The sequence below is a fragment of the Gambusia affinis genome, linkage group LG02 (genome assembly GCF_019740435.1).
Source record: "Gambusia affinis linkage group LG02, SWU_Gaff_1.0, whole genome shotgun sequence".
In the NCBI taxonomy this organism is placed as follows: domain Eukaryota; kingdom Metazoa; phylum Chordata; class Actinopteri; order Cyprinodontiformes; family Poeciliidae; genus Gambusia; species Gambusia affinis.
In genome coordinates this window covers 19,295,578-19,313,499 of record NC_057869.1, presented here as the reverse complement: position 1 = coordinate 19,313,499, position 17,922 = coordinate 19,295,578, and the positions used below count along the sequence as shown (strand labels likewise).

The 17,922-nt window shown below is 37.8% G+C and overlaps 1 protein-coding gene across 3 annotated transcripts in view; it reads left to right on the top strand.

Annotated features, from left to right (window-relative positions):
- The window catches only part of ankrd11 (ankyrin repeat domain 11), a 113,165-nt gene that overhangs the window by 80,170 nt on the left and 15,073 nt on the right, over positions 1-17,922 (top strand). For all 3 annotated transcript variants that reach the window (XM_044101060.1, XM_044101043.1, XM_044101052.1), the window contains 5 exons: positions 3,890-4,022; positions 15,316-15,486; positions 16,564-16,764; positions 16,864-17,006; positions 17,679-17,826. In XM_044101060.1, coding sequence (XP_043956995.1) covers positions 3,890-4,022; positions 15,316-15,486; positions 16,564-16,764; positions 16,864-17,006; positions 17,679-17,826 — 796 coding nt within the window. The remainder of the gene's footprint in view (positions 1-3,889; positions 4,023-15,315; positions 15,487-16,563; positions 16,765-16,863; positions 17,007-17,678; positions 17,827-17,922) is intronic.

The window sequence follows — 17,922 nt, the reverse complement described above, 5'->3', positions numbered from 1 at the left end:
AAAGGGAAGGGATGGCTGTTGACTCTCACTGACCAAATTTAAATTAACTTGCTGTGTTTTCATTACGTCCCAGTTTGTGGGAATGAAAATTAGTATTTTATAAGACTTGTTTTCTAACTATGGAATTGGGATGTTTCTCTGGCTACAGCTGCTTTTCAACTCTTATGCGTTGATGAGTGCAATTTGGTGTTGGATGTGCCAGTCAGAATGTTTTTGAGACGGTATACTTCTCCTAAAAAGTCTGCCTGGGATATTACATAAACAGACTGAAAGCACCGAGACAGCCTAATCCCAAAATAACTATAGCTTGTTGTCCAAGAAAGCAGAAGCTTACCACATGAGAATAAAATGCTGCAATCTTGTAGAATTGGTCACTGTAAAAGATTGTTCTAAATATTAATGTCTTTAATTTTTATTCTCTACTCTGGGAATTACCCAGCCAGGTTATTTCAGTCGGTGTTACATTTAACCATACAAAGTTAATGTTTTAAAACATTTAATTTGCAGGTAATTATTAGAAAGCTATGTAAAAGATTTATGTTTTAACAAAAGATGATCTCATCAGTTAGATCTGTGTTTTTTCTTCATCATCATACAAGTTAATGATTTAATAAATGCTTTCAAAATCATATGTAACGCATAGCATCTTTTATGTTTGTCTGCTACTCATTTCTCAGCGTTACCACATCCTCATTAACACAGTTATGTAATGTCTTTCTCATGCTTGAATTTTTTAACATGAGTAACTCATAGAAAACAATATATTCCAGGCAGATTTCACAGATATACTTTGAGCTCTACCATATCGGACACCTTCACTGTTTAATGTGAACTAGAATGGGGACGGTGTCCCCTTTAATTGAACGTGGGTAGACCTATACCGTGCAGATCGACAAAATGTTTTGCACAGCGCGATGATGGTCATGGTTTCCATCAACGGTTAACCTGCCGACACTGACTGGCAAAGAGAGGCATTGCTTATGCAGGCATAGATTTACAGCCCTCTGCAAAGGATTGCATCAGACTGCCACGAAGGGAGGGAGGGAAAGAGAGAGAGGGAAGGAGGGGAAGGAGGTGGGAAAAAATTGTGAGATTAAAAGAGCAGTCACTGCTAAGAGACCACCAAATAGGCTATAATCTGACAAAAAAGATCAAAAGAAAGACCTCTTGTCAAAGCTTTAACATTTAATTTAACAAAAATATATTTGCACTTAGTGCTTCTCTTCCCCCCCTCTGTCTGCTTTAGACAAATGTTTACACATTCTGTTGCTGTCCTCTCAGCTCGCATGTAGCTTTTGCTCAGTTATCTCTGTCATGCTTTTGCTTATTTTATGTGTGCTGGTGCAGAAGCCTTTGTATAGCCGAGTGTAGACTGAGAGATTAGTTCACTGTAGCAGACAGTGTTTGTCTCTACTGTACCATGACGTCATGGTCTTATGACTGGGGCAGGGCAGGACAGTGGGAGGGGCTAGAAGAGTTGGCACATAATAGAAAATCCAGCCTTTGGTTAAAGGTGAATGAGAAGAGAAGCTAGGACAGGTAATTAATCTGAGTTGAGTGCGTGCGTGTGTCTTCGTCATGATCCTAAACCTCTTGGACAAAAAGATCTTTACCATGTTGAAAGATATCTACAGATATTTGTAAGCTTTGCAACTATTTCTCTCATGTCTCCAAAACAGCAAAGTTTTATTTGGACTTCTTCTAGTCAATGTGCTAAAGTTTATCTCCTGTAGTTGATTTCCTTGAATGTGTCTAATAATATGGGATTAATTAAGCACATTTATTTGATAAAATATTGTATATATATATATAGACCAAAAGTTTGGACACACCTTCTAATTGAATTCAACCTTTCATACACATAATGATTAGATATTTTCCAGAAGACTAGCAGATCCGTTACATTGTCTAATATTATATTTGTTTTTAAGTTGCTCTTACAGGTTCTGTTTTCCACAAACTTGGCAGCGAAGGGTGCATTTAAAGTGTCTCTGATGAAAGGTTATTTAAACTTCCTAGGACAGTGCCTGCAAAGTGCTAATTGCTTCTGCACATTTGTGCATTTCCTTTTAAAACAAAAGCTGGAGAGCCTACACCCTCTCAAATAGTTGAGTACGGTATTGCGGCTTAGGAGCCGCAATATTTGTATTAGAAATTAATCAAAAGATACATTTCAGTAGGTGCAGTAATTCTATGGCTCTCATGTTGAGCTGTTCGATATCAACAAAATGCTATTGCTAAATATTGTGATGGCGATATAGATTACAATTAAACCACATTGTCTCGACTCTAGCTTTCATCATTACAATTTCCCCGCTACTTTTTTACTGCACTTAACCATCTCACTAAATATACATAGTGTTTGAAATGCAATTTCACTGGGCCAACTGGGCAAAATACACTTACATGCCATATGTCAATGGATGTCACCTGAAATATGATATTCAAAAAAATAATCAAAAAATTTATCCAAACAGTCTTTTATGGTTGTGATGTTTCAAAGAGTAATATTGCACTGATCATAGCATTTGGAAAATAAAATTTAAAAAAATAGAATTGTTTTGACCAAGTTACTAGGAAAAAAAAACTAAATCAAATGAATGCTCAGCTGAATGTTATGGAAAACCAAAATACTACCTTGCATAATAGTTTTGTGACCTGTCGGCAACAGTTATGAGGTTTAAAAAGTATTTTAAGAAAGATAAATATTCCTTATAAAGCAATCCTGTTTTCTTAACATATTTTAAATAGCAAGTGAAATACCACTCATTAACATTCCATGGTCTCTTGTTGCAATAATTGACGTATACAACAGAAGGCAGCCTTAACACCTTTCTGCCTTAGAAGGGGGAAAAAACCATTCCCAATAAGTTGCCATTGTTTCTCTTTGGTGACTCTAAAACCAGACAAAGCAGAAGCTGTTCAGCAGGCTTACGAATGAGCCTTCACATATCTAGATGGAGTCGGCTCAGTGACAACAGTGAGTCTTGTGCCGCATGTGTTCTCTTCCTCTTTATTCAGAGAAACTGATTCAACATTGTGGCTAGTTTTGTGTCATCAGCAGCAGATCAGACCCCAACTTTGCCCTACCTTTGTTTTTGCACATGATTTTGATGCAAACAGTGGTGCAGCCGGCCTGACGTGTCTCCTTGCAGGATTAGGAGTTATTTAATACATAGCTGCAAGTTATTGCTAAGAGAAAATATGACAATGTTTGAGTTTGCAGGAAAATGAGTAGCTGAAAAGTGGGATTTAATTTGGTTTATTTGTGCTTGTTTAGTACATCCTCTTTCACTTCACCAGGAAGCGGCCTGGTGACACCCATTGTTTTAAATACAAGCTTTAAAACATTTCATAATTGTCAAGTTTTAATCTGCTGTTGTACTTTGCATTGTGCCATGATGCAGGAAAAGATGGTTAACCACAAATTTTCTGATCCTCCTGTATTTGATCCAAACTATTAAAACGCAGCAACACAGGTTGGAAGCACATGAAGGTGTCTACATCTGTTGATGGCTGATAAGTTTGGTGCTGTGATTGTTTCCAGCAGCCTTAGGCCACAGAACCGAGCAGGCGTCAGCTTGGCCTCTTATCCCCATGGTTTTTTTTTTTCTTTTCTTTTCTGTTTTTTTGACTGTGGGGAGGTAATCTAGGAAAGAACTTCATGGAAAAATGGTTTGAAAACCCCACAGAGGTTGGAAAAGTCAGGGCAGAAAAAGGCACTGAAAATTAAGTAGACTGCAGGAACCACAGATTGCTGTGGTCTATTTTAAGTTTTACTCTTAACAGATATGCAGGAGTTGAACTCGCCTTCCCTTTGCTTCATCTCTGCATATGTTCTCTGTGCTGTTTAAAGTAGTCTTAGTAATTTATTTTGTCTCTTTTGCAGGATAAAGTGTTGACAAATAAAACTCCCAAATTGGATCGCAGTGATGGGGTCAAAGAGATGAAAGAAAAGGCCCCTAAAAGGAAGCTACCCTTCACTGCCGGAGCAAATGGAGACCAGAAAGATTCTGACTCAGGTAGGTGAAAGTTGCACTGCCGGAGCATCTGATCTGCATTTTCATGTTGACTTTCAAGTGCAAATGAGAGAGGCAGGGACTTGCATTGCATCATTTTCTCCCAGGTTGATGGGAAGTTGTTGTGCTTTCACAAATGGGGTTGGGCTTTGTGGAGGTAAAGTTCTTGTAGCTTTAAGGTAGCTGTCTGTGTGGGAGAGCTGAGGAGTTTTATCTGCCTCCTGAAAGGAGAAAAAAAAAACCACTGTGACGGCAATCCAGTTAGTATTGAAACGGTGACATTTACAGACCTGCCCAGGTCTGGTTTCCTGATTATTTTTGATTAGGGAACAACGCATTACAACTCATTCTTGTTTGACTTTGGGTCTAAATGGCCCAGGATTTAGTTTGTTGATTCTACGGCTAAACAGAGGCTTAGATTACAGTTTTTGTATTCAACTCTGGCTGAGTTGCTACATTGCTTTATGCTGAGTGACCACTCTGAGCTCTGTGCTGCAGATAGGGAAAGAAAAAGTACTGCAACACAAGTCTGTTATGGCTTAGGGTTGTATTTGATAAGACTGAAAATGTATTTTTAGTACATATGTGGGTTTGCATTTGGGTACCTTGTGCTTCAGAGGACTTATGGAGCCCTAGAATATTTTATTGAGTGTGTTTTATTGAACGTGTGTCCTTATTGCTCCTTTGATTGCTACTCTTATACTTGTGCAGTCATTTTATGCATGCCTTTTTAAAATTCTAATATTGATATGGGAAGAATGTTGTTTTTTTTTGTTTTGTTTTGTCTCTTTCAACAGACGTTGCATATAATTATTGTTGCTTTATCATCTGGTTTAATACTATTTGCCAACCAGTTTTACCCAGAAAGAGGTCAACCTCCCCACCCAGCCCCAAAATGAGGGGAAGTGTGAACACTCATCCAAAGAAGAATAGCTCCACTAACGTGTTAGTATGCTAACGAGTAGAGGTGTGCCGATCGAACGGCCACCGATCATCATCGGCCGATTTCCATGAAAAAGTGTATGATCGTTGATTGGCGATCATGGTCTCTTGTTGCCAATCACACAAACTAATAACCTGAATCTCACTTCGCAGTCTGTAATCCTGGGATCTGCTCTTGCTGTTGGACCGCCGCTACACAATACTGGTAGTAATATTTCACAGACGTGGTGCCATTTCTGCTCCACCCGGCAGTGAACTCTCACACCGAACATCTGCTTAAAGCTGCAGCATATAACTTAAAACAAAAAAAGATTTTACAAGTGTATTAAAACATTCGCTGTCCTAACATAAGACAGATAAATATCAATCTCCTCTGCCTCCTCCGTGTCCTGCAGAATTACTCGGCTCAGTCAGACACAACCAATCAGAACCAGCACTAATCAGCTAGAAAAGCTCTCAAGAAGTTTTGATTCAGTAACTCAGGATTGTTTATTTTGATGCAACCAGCATTTGACTTCAAATGAATGTTTTGTTTTTTTTCTTGACATTATTTGATATATGCAGTGTTGTGAGATTTATTTGACTCGTATAATTTAGGGTGCAGAGAACCTTACTGTTAAATATTACTTTACTGATTGCAGGTTTTTCAGTTGTCCTTTTGAGTGAATAGCTGCTGTATTGTGCCTGCAAGTATTTTGCATTTTTTATGTCTAAATTAGGGGAATTTATTACCAGATCATTTTTTAATTTTGTCAAAGAACATAGTAGCATTTATACCGAAAGCAAAAAATTGTCAGCCAATGCATGTCATTGTCAGTGATCAATGATCCGCAGTGATCGGCCTTCATAGGTGATCGGTATCGGAATCGACAGCAAAAAACCTGATCGTAGCATCCCTACTAGCGAGTTGACGTTATTGGGCTATTGAGATTTTCTCACCCCAGTTCCATCTCTGTATTTGCCTTCAAAGTCGGGATCAAGGCACACCCAAACTAACACTTTTTTTTTTTTTCTTTTTTTGCAATTTGGAAAACTACTTGAAATTGCTAGCATCAGGAAAACTATTTATTATTCAACATTTTATACATTTAAACACAAGAACAAAACAGTTTGTGGTGGTGTTCGTCATAATGTCTTTAATACATAGTTGCAATAGTGATTCTATTGTTTAGTTTTAGGCTTTGAAAAACAATTTTACATTTTTAGGTCAGGATTGGCTCCAACACAGATCCGTGATTCAGTTTATTTAACCCAACTTAGTTAAAATTTGACTTACCAGTGGTGTAGAGCATAACTCTACCCCTATGTAGTAAATTGTCAGTTGAACTACGGTTCCCAGATTTCTTCTTCATTCACTTTCTCGTCAATTTAGGCTAGAAAATTTTAAATTATTATTCATTACCCAACATAAAATTGGGCAATTGGATGAATTTGACCATGAACAATAGGTTGAGCATTTTAGTAGTGGCTTAGAGGAATTTTTGATTGTTTTGATTTGATTTATTAAAACTTGAAACGGAAGGGCAGTATCATTCAGAAAATATATTTATAGAAATAATAACCACAATGGTGGGGGGGTAACAAGCAGAGACAGTTTTTTTCCTCAGTTTAATCATGCTTACGGACATTCCACTATACGTTTCACAGATTCTAGTATGAAAGTACAAATATAAAAGGAAACAAAACCTTTTTTAAAAAAAAACAACTATTGTATGTTCCTTCGTAAAATTACAGTTATAACTCTACAGGTAATACATGATAGTAACATAATAAAAGTATATGTAAATAGCATAAGCAGAAGAAAGGATAATAGGCTATTTTTTCTTGTCAGAGCATTTCTAAGCTTTATCCAGAAGAACAACCATAAGTATTGTTATTTGGATTTAGCAGTGTGCTCAGATGGTTATTTTTAGTGGTGAATTCAGAAGCTGTGATTATGGCTGATATTTATATTTTCCAGCAATTTATGACACCATTTGGAATTCATTTTTCTTTCCGAGATAAATACATCCAATGTGTGCTGTGTCCGGGGCTGTTCTTTTTGGTTTTACCTATATTTCTGCTGGTGAAAAGCTTATTCAGAGCTTGCTGATGGAGTTGCGATACCTGGTGATTGCATAGCGTAATCAGCCAGATGGTAAATGCGAAACCCTCATGCAAGTTTGTCATGTTTGCTGAAAGTGCACAAGTCCAAAACAGCTTTGGTTACATCTTGTAGTTTATCTTTTCATCCCATTTAAAGTCAAAATAATCCCAAATGGGATGCTTTGTATTTTTGGGGAACTAATTCCTGCATATATTGCTATTGTCATTTGTTGGACTTATGGATATTGTTTGGGTAAATGTTGCATATCAACTATTTTTTTTTTCCCATTCGTGTTGTCAGTATGTCGTAAAGTGAGCTTTTGAGAATATATTTTGGATGTAAGGTAAATGTTTATTCATTTTTGGCTTGTGGCTTGGTCTTTCATGTTCTGATTCAACTATGTCAGTGTTTCACATCTCTGACTTTTTTTTCCTTCATCCACACTTCCCAATGCCTGTGTATGTTGTTGTATGAGCAGAGTAATATTTGTTAAATATTTATTTGAAAGAAGCATGGTTAGAACAGTTTCTGCAACATGAATAAGTCTTGAGGGACGATGGCAAACAGCAGCTCTACAAAAGACACAGTGGATACATGTGTGGAAATGACTCTTTGCTAAGGGCTGAGCTGAAACAAAGATCTGAACTGCTAACCATTTTCATCCTTCAGTCTAGTTCAGCAGTTTTGCTTTTGCATTTCAAGTCGCATTTGAGCCTCAGACGTGCAGCACTCAGGCAGTATTAGGAGCGTTCTCTAACCTGAGTCTCAGCAGATGGACGAAGCATCGTTATAAATTAAGCTTATTGGTCGCAGACTGGTGGATACAAGAAAAGCCAAAGGCAAACACCCAGAACTGGTGTTTAGCAAAGGTTGTGCTGTTGTTTATCAAATGATTGACTAATAGCACCCAAATTTCACTTAATCGTTTGGCTTTATTTGCTTAGTTGGCTTTTAGGTATTGTTGGGGAAATGCCCAAAGCAACTCTTATTGCACACTCTCATGTCCGAGCTGTTGAGTTATTGGCCTCAACACGTTGAGCCCACAACCTTGATCTTGATCTGAAAGCTCACACAACCGTGTGATCTGTCATTTTGTCAGTCATGAATGACAAAATGATCTGCAGAGCAGGGGCTAGTGGTTGTGTTGATCACACAAGGGTGATCTATTAGGGGCCTATTTGACAGTAGCCGAACATTTTGGTTTCCTGACTGATGATGATCTCACTCTGTAGTAGAAGATGCAACTGCATTCTCAGTTTCAACATGACAAATTTCCACTAAGGGAGAAATACAGAATGAGAACGTGACACAATTCAGAAGTTAAAAAGCAACACGTGTTGAAACTTCAGGACATAGAAGTTGCATGAAACTGATTGGTGTTTTACCAGAGGTAGACAATGGAGTAGAGCAAGATGATATTAGGAAAACGTGCAAATGTGATAATGTTGGTGAAAGCTGTGATGACATGAGTTGCAATAAATAAACAGTGTTGAGGTCTTTCTGCTTAGGGTGCATAGCAAAAACAGACTTCAGATAATGAGTTCCCCATCCAACTATAGAAAAAATATATTTTAGTGTTTCCATCTAAACCAGGTTGTAATGAAAAAGTTGTCACTGGATGACATCTACCCGTTTGCAATAAAATAGTTTTGTCATAGAGTCATAATGACAGCAGCATTTTACTGTCCTACAAATAATGCAGACAAAAGGAAAAAAATTTTATGAGATAATTGTGATGCGTAACAAAAGCCGAAGCAAATCACTAAGACGACTGAAATAACAGAATGTAGCAAATTTTTGTGCACAGCTGGCTTAGAGAATCATGCTGTGGTTGTCTGACCACTGATGTTGGCCTTTTGCTTTTGTTCCTTATTATATTTCACACTTCTTCTTTATTGTGGTTTAATTTGTTTTTGCTTTTTGTGTTTTCAGTTTAAGCTGATTTTTGCCAATCAGCAGTAGAAGTGTGCATATAATCATCGTCTTTCCACTGGCTTCCTCTGAACTATATAAAGACGATTTCAGAGCAGGAAAGAATAAATTTTGACTTTAATTTTACTTATCACGTGAACAAAAATGCATATTTATAAACACAGCAATCACGTCTCCAGATAAAAAGCTTTCAGAATGGATCAGGCTGCGTGATTTAAAAAAAGTGTGTTACTTTTATTTGTTTTAGATTGGGAAATCTTGATATTGTAGTATGCATTGGTGTCCTTTCAACTTCTAATCAAAATGTGATTTTTTTTTAAATTATTATTATTTATTTATTTATTTGCAAATTTAATTTATAAGATAGTAGTGAAGTGAGAGGGAAAAAAAATGTGAGAAAATGGTTTGAAAAATTCACGATGTTGTCAGCACACCCTGAGCTTTTATTGCCGTTCATCAGTGTTTAGGATCTCTAACCAATCCATGACCACGTCCTGAGGATTGCTAAACAGCAGAATTCCTCCCTCTTGAGATCATCTCGTTTCCTCTTCTTCTTTCCTGTTAAAGTACAGCAGCAGCACACCAGAGTTCAGACTACAGGGAGGGAGGTAACTATGAAGGTTTATTAAAAAAAAAACTAAAAAAAAACTGTTTATACATGAAAGTAATGGTTTCATACCAAGAAAGCCCTGAAAAAAACAACGAAGCAGCTAATTATTCTTGCTTCATCTCGTCCTCTTTTGGGTTATCAATGTTCCCTTATAGAGATAATAAGATTTTTATTACATCAAACACTTACTCAAACATTTACTTCTATGCTGAACAGAAAATAGTGAAAAGTTGTATCTTTGGTGCTCTGAAGTTGTCAGATTAAGTTATTTTTCTTCAAATTTCTGTGGAAAGTGCAATCAGCTTTGCTTAATTTCTAGATTAAGCATGTCATGCAAAAAGGCTCTCTTACATAATTTGTTGGTGGGACTTTGAAGCAATGGTAAAAATACTAGTTGACATCCAGTCTGTTGTGTTGACCCAACATAAGTCTTAGTCCACAAGGGGTCAAGTTAGCGACACAAGAACAAGAATCACAGCTGTAAACATTATAAGGTCAATTTAGGGTCACCTGCAACCTTAGAATACAGTGAGAGGACAGATATCACCACGTTAGCATTTATATATGCTTTTCTTTCACTTGATATGAAGTTCATTATAGTTATTATTGAAGCTTGTCCACTATAGGCAAAACATACACACTCTTTTTCTCATTCACTAAACATTATCTGACTGTTATTCTCCCAAGATTTGATTAATTATTTTAGATGATATAAAAATAAGTTGAAGCCTTCAGCAAATGCAGCTGACGGACCGCAACGCTGCAGCATTTCAAGACTTTGGTGCATGTTTGAAAACAGCCATGTTGTTTTCTTTTAAGCCATTCTTAAGCTGTTATTAGCCAGACCCCCTGCTGTCCTGTTAGGAGAGGGATAAAGTGGTGGTAATGTATTTTAAGGGCTGGACTGGAAAACAAAATTGTTTAGGTATCTACAACAAGGTAGTTATCAAAAGTAACATTCCTGTGAATGCCAGGACAAAGACCTTCCCATCAGTAACCTCTTAAGAATTTGAGTGGTGTTCTTCACTCTGTCATCAGTGTAATGTTATAATTAACCTGAGTTCAGAAGGTTTGACCTGTGCTTCTTTCCACTTTGATTTGGTACAAATCATTAACAGTTTACCTAAATATTTGACAGTATTGATAGCGTGCTGTGATCATTAAGCTCTGGCAGGTTGTCTTATTTTCCAGACTCCCAAATGAACAGATGTAAATTGTTTCACATAAAATAGTCTAAGTGTGCTGCTCAGGTTTGTGCTGATTGATATGTTCATATTAGTTGTTGAGCATGTTGCATGTTCCTGTGTTTAAACTGTACATTTGATTCTCTTGCCCTGTCCTGAGCATTGAATAAGCAGACTGCTCTATCCTGCTAGATCTCCGTTAACTTCCTGTTTGTGCTACTTTTACAACTCCCCAAACAATGTTTCACTCTTGCAGTCCAACATACCTGGTCTGGCTGGTTAGAGTGGTTCGTCTTGTCATGGCGTCTGCTAGCTTACTGAAGCAGAAAGTGTTTTTATTTTGCCGTTACCTGTAGTATTATCTGCCTGCCATTTGAAAATCTACCTCTATTAAAACGTGGCATTTACATTTGATGTGTTTTTTTTCCCCTCTAGCTCAGGTAGGCAGTCTTTTTATGGGCTGGCAGCCCCTAGCTCACTTTCTTTTCGAATCTATTCTTTTCTTCTCTTATCTTGTTAGTCAGGTTTCAAGGAGGGAAGAGAGTAAGGTTTCACCCTTGTCTTAAAGCTGAAGAATATCATTTTACTGAGACACATTAAAGCACTGTCCCCTAAATAGACATCAAACGGAAAGACAAGAAGTTGAAGCATTCTGTGTGTGTGTGTGTGTGTGTGTGTGTGTGTGTAGACAAATCTTTGCAGCGAAAATTCAAGTGAGGTGTTATTGATTTAAGTTAATCTGAAGAATTGATTATCAAACAATGGTTCCATGCACACATTATGGGTGGGAAATAAAATCTATTCAAATGTTGACGATTCTAACTCAATTAACAAACATCAAGACTTTATAATCTTTCTGTTAATGTATGGCACGGCAATTTTGAGGAAGGTTAAAATAGAACAAAGCACAAAATGATCACCTAAGCTTCAACTGCATCCTGCAGTCTCTTGGTAATCTAAAATATGTTAAAATATGTCAAACATGAGGAACCATTTCACATAGTTCCACTAAGCGGAAGAGCCACAGCAGCTGATCTTACCTGCAGTAAAGAAAGACCATCCAGATAGCCATGTCAGAGCTCCCCAAAGTCAGAGAAATTAATGCTTGTTACAAGGCTCATGACAACTCTTACTGTGAAGTACTTTCCATCATAGAGAATCATTTATATTCTGGGCTTTGCTGTATATATCAAACATAACTGAAAAGAAATTTGACTTTCGATCACTGCTATATCTAACACCTTGAAATTGGCCCCTGTCTCTTTAAGAACCCCCTATCCTTTCTGACACGCCTCCTTCAGCACGTCATCACACAATGCTTCTCCAAGCCATCCGTTGGTGGCATTAACAAGCGTTCTTAGGAACAGCTTAGTTCCTAAGAGTTCTTCAGAATGTTCATAAGAACCATGTAGTTCCTATGATCAACAGAAATGCAGTTCCACCAGATGTTTGCTAATTGCTAGTCTAGTGGAACAGAGAGGAAGGTGACATGGTGCTCTGTGACATGGAAACTCGGCTGGGAACTAAGGCCAAGCTTTGGGTAAATAGGTAGCGCTTTGTATGAGCAGGTGTTTAGACATCCCAAAGATTTAATGATTCTGCAAATATGCACGAAAGAATCAAAGCAACACTCCAAGTCTGCTTTTGATGAGGGAATAACATTACAACATTATATGAAGCTCAGTCAGTTTGCATAATATTTTCCGATAGTCCCCTTTATTGTTTTTTGTTTCCTGAGTTATTAATGAAAACATTTTCCTGGGGATTTGGCTGTACACTTTTGGTTGGACTGTTTGTGTGCAGGTTGGGCAAGTTACATCAACAGTTTAATAATTGATGGATAGTTGCATTACATCCTCCTGCATTGTAGCCAAATCATGAAGTGACTAAAGATTTCTACCCCTAACATACATACATAAATAGTACCAATATATGGTTCATTCTGACCCACGAACTAGAGCTGGCCTCTCTGTTCAGCTATAGACTTAGACTTGTACATTGTCCAGCATTGTTGCTCTCTATGGGTGCATTAAGGTAAGATAGCCTTCATGCTTCCCCATCTTGTAAACATAGCGTGGAAAAACTAGCCTAGCAGTTTCACTGCTCTGCTGCAGGAAAAGAAAAACATGTTTGGACTCCTTCTGTGGTTCCTGCTGTCTTTGCAGAAGGAATGCCTGTAAATGGCGACTGCTTTGGAGAACGTGATATAGTATATCAAAGTATATCAAAGTAGTATATCAAAGACTGCTGGAGGACACATTAGCTGTAAGTGTTCACAGATGTTAGTGAAAGTTTATCTCCTCTGTACATGTGACTGGAAAAATAGTTTCCTGGAAGGCCTTTTGACACCGGAAGCACGAGCTTCATTCCTTCTCGGCCTGTGTATTTTTGTGTTTGTTGCCTCGAGCTTTGCATCCAGCCCTGGACTAAATGAACTATCATTCGCTGTTGTGCCTCTGTTCATACACATCCAGATATGCTGTTTAAGTTTCAGTCTTTGTGTTGATGGCTGAGAGAATTTCCTGTTGGCACAGGGAGCTTTTGCCCGTCTGTGATGAAGTACTACACTCATGCGTAACCGTACGCTCTGTGGGTCATCGGATGGTATGTTGCCACTGAAAATAATTACTGGGTGTGTCTCTGTGAAGCAGCTGCTTTTGTCCAGTGGCACCGTGTCTCCTGTAATCCTGGCAGGCAGTGGTGACCTTGGCAAGGCCATGTTGAGTTGAAATGCACACCAGTTATTTCATAATAACTACAGTTTTGGCAAGTCACACCCGTTTTCCTCTTTTCATAATTCTGGCTGATTGGCTTGGAGACAGACAGACATAAACACTGCCTCTTGGCCCTTCCTTTCCACAGGGGCTGCTGGTTAATGACACCAGTCACTTACTTCTATCCATAAACCCCTTGCACTGTTAGTTGCACATGCAGAAAATGAAAAATTATGGTGTTTGGTGTTTGTTTTTTGTTTTTTTTCACTCATCTGCAAAGAAAATCCTAGTGAAAAAAAGAAAACAGTGTGCTTTTTTTGAAACACTAAACCATACTACTATACTGTTGCCTATTCTAAGCCACTCTAAGCCATTACCATCTGTTAGCTTATTTTCTCTTCTAGTACATTTTTGTACTGTTTCATTGAAACTTGAATTCAGATAAAACTGTTATACATTATGTTTTGTTGTTAGATTAAAATAGCAGAACTGAAATGTTTTTTAATGCTGCAATGTTTTAAAAAGACCCATTTATATCTTTTTATTATAAAAATCTCCCTTCATTACATTTGCCAAATAGAAATAACTGTATTGTCAACAGATTTTTTATGTCCAACAATGAGGAAAAAAGGTTGTCTTGTGTGTACAGTAACTAAAATACCACTTGACAGTTATTATCACTACATTAGTATTGTGATGGTGTAGCTCAAAGCAGATGCTGCAGTTTCTCTTCTGTGTTCCGTAACAACAATATTTTCCCAGCTGGAGTTTCTCCAAGGCAGCGTCAATATGCTCTTCTAACATTTGGCTAAGTAGGTTAAGAAATGAGCAATTGTTTTCTTACAAATGATCCTCACATCTTTCTCATTCAATTTTCTCCCCTGCTGACAGTGTTTTGTCTTGCAGTACTGTGCTGTATTCCTTGGCTAACGTTATCACGTTTTCTCTTTTTGGATACGACTTGTTGATAATATGGAGCATTGCATTAATTTAACCCCTCAAATGTCCTCATTGAGCCATTGACTTGCATTCAATTGTTTTTGGGTTGACATTTAAGGGGTATTTCACACTGATGACCTTTAGTCATTCATCAGCGTGAATGACTAAAGGTTGCATTTAATCGTGCGTTGACAAAATCCGCAAGAAGTGATTTTCTTCACAAACTCTTTGCTTTGTTTAGAAGTTGTAAAATATAATGAGTGGTGTTTCATCTGAGCTCTGGGCAGCTTTCCTGCTGCTGTGTCGGAAATCTGAACTGGACACATGACAGAGTCAGACTGCAGTCGTCTGTGTCACTAATTTTATGTTGGTCATAAAATTTCAAACATAGTTAGGGACTCCACTGATAAATTTGATGCATACTTACACTCGTAATCATGTTGGAGAAAGTGAGTTGCATGTGAAAGTGATACTAATTTATTAGCATTGCAGTCAAAATGATTTTTAGATCAGCAGATCTGTCCTTTAGTGGTGTGCAGCTCAGATATTTGCCATGTTGAAGGTGTTTGACTGAGGCTGGTTGATCCGGCCAAGAAATCATCCAGTGAAAAAAAACTTCTGGATCATAGTCATCAAATAAAAGGCAGTCATTCACAGTTGGAAACGTGCTGCTGCTTGAAAACACCTGAAGTGGTTCAGGATTGTCACATTTAAAAATATTTTTCTCTCTCTTTGCCTATTTTGCCTATGTTAAAAATAGACTGTAGAAAAATGTGTAAATTATAAATATGCCTTTTATTAGTAGTTATTTTTTCTCTTGTCTTCACGTACATAAACACAGCCCAGTAAAATGTCTTAATTTTCTTATCTCCTTTTGCTTACTTCACAGAGAAACCAGGTCCAGAGAGGAAGCGCATTAAAAAGGAGCCCACTAACACCAGGAAGAGCTTGCCGTTTGGAATGGGGATGCCTGGGATCCGGGCTGGGTACCCTGTGTCTGAGCGGCAGCAGGTGGCCTTGCTCATGCAAATGACAGCTGCGAAGACCGTCAACAGTCCAGGTGCGTGCTTATCATGTAGGCCACGTCTTCTGTGGACCGGTGGCGGAAAAGAAAACGACGATTGGATGGAGCTTTATATGTAGACGCTGTGTGTGTGTGTGTGTGTGTGTGTGTGTGTGGGAGAGGAGCATGCGTAGGCGGGGTTAAAGTGAGCCAGATGGGGGATGAGTCACAGGTTTTTGTTTTTGTTTATTTTGGAAATCTTAAGCATTTTGCATGCTGATTTTTGCCTCCTCTATAGCCTGCCTCTGTATTCAACCAGTTTTAGATATTCAGGCATAAACAGCAACAACACATATAAACGGAGTAACAATTTAAGCATGTGCTGTCAGTGATAGATGGTATTTTGAGAAGTACCATGTAGCATTAGCAAACATGATGTGTTCAAAATACAGTTTGTACAAAAAAATAAAACCAGCTTTAGCTAGTGCAATACTCTGGGACTGATGATGCAATCTGATTATTTGAGCCAAATGGAGGCAGACAGGAAAAACTGTATAAAGCATGAAGAATGTGTGTGCTTGTTCATCAATGTCCTTTGAGCTTTGAGATTATTCATTGAAATTAATTATGTTTACTCAGTTTTTTGGTAGACAGATTCATTTGTCTGGAAATATATTAGGTGTCCATATTTGGATCATTTTGCAACCTTGTGTTTTTTTCCTCTGCTGTTGACATTTTAGATGGAATGAAAGTAGTGAGGCTCAGTGCAAAGACACTTTTATTTATATGTTAATTACTTTCCTGTGTGCCCAGAGGCATTGACTTAGATTAAGTGATTGTATTTCAAATATTATTTTGGACAATAGCTGTATAAAGTCAATAATGTAAATGCAATATAGGTTTGAGTTTAATCTTGCAAATGAAAAAAAGTCTCAAGTAAAGTAGTTTCATTTAATGCACTGTGATTTTATGGAGTGTGATTGCCCCCTTGTGGCTGTAAGCTTTTCAATCGCCTATTACTTGAAAGCATTTGCAGAAAACAACATAAATGGTCCCTGCATATTTTTATAAACTGTTAAAAGAATTAGGAGACTATTCTTGGATTAAACTGAGTCATTTGTCTTCTGTGGGCAGACACAACACCAAAGCATCAGTCACAGTCCTGTCTGGGCCAGAAGGGAACGCCAAACTCTGCATCTAAAACCAAAGACAAAGTAAATAAAAGAAATGAGCGAGGAGAGACTCGACTGCACCGAGCAGCTATCCGTGGAGAGGTGCGGCGCATCAAGGAGCTCATCAGTGAAGGAGCTGATGTGAATGTAAAAGACTTCGCAGGTGAGAGGTTTCTTCTTTTTTCTGCCACGCACCTTACAACTGCATCTTTTCTCTTGTATACAGTTAGACTTTTGACACGGTGATTGTTTATATCTTTAGGCTGGACAGCATTGCATGAAGCATGCAACAGGGGATATTATGATGTGGCCAAACAGCTGCTGGCAGCCGGAGCTGAAGTCAACACAAAGGGTCTGGATGATGACACTCCTCTGCATGATGCATCCAACAATGGACATTTCAAGGTAAAGGGAAGATGACAAACACAGTCAGCTTTTTGGATTCAGTCATAATTGTTAGAAAAGCAGTGAAGAGAAAAATGTCATAATAAATTCAAAGCAGTAAGACCTTTATAGTGGCAATATGAAATTAGTTGTGGCAAATAGAAATCCAGTTGCAATAGATATGATCAACATGTTGACTGAAGCCAGAGATAACAGACTTCAGGCAGTTACATTAGGGTTTTTAGTTTTTAATTCTACTTTAGCTCCAATAGGTTTACATTACATGATAATCACATTTTACAGGTGATTAAGGCTTTGGAATACTAGTGACTAGCCACTCCTGTTGATGGAAACTGTTGGCTCAAAAGACATGGAGGAAGAGACACGGCAACACGAGAGTCTAATATTATTAGTGAACATCTGCATAGCTAAAATAAGAAAACTGAGATTGAAGATGGAGATTTTAAACCAGATTGACGTTATTCCTTTTCATGGTTGGGAATTTCTGAGCCAGTTATTAACATTATTTGTATTTAATAGTGATTAAAGGCGTAAACAATTTACTTAAATTTTTCTTCTTTTTCTGTTGTAGACTTTATTTGAATCGAGGACCTCAGACAGGAAGTCTGAAAACAGCAGGAACAGACTTCAGTTCTTCAGAAATCTTTAGTTAAAAGTTTTATTTTCTTTCAGGTTGTGAAACTACTTTTACGCTACGGAGCAGATCCACGTCAAAGCAACAGGAGAGGTGAAACACCTCTGAAGGTTGCCAGCTCTCCAACTATGCTGAATCTGTTACTAGGGAAAGGTACTTATACCTCAAGTGAAGAGAGTTCATCAGGTTGGTGTATTTTTTTATCTTTTAAACATTCTAATTATTTTTCAGTTATATGAGATGTCACTATATTTGACGGCCGTATACTGATTCTGGTTGTTT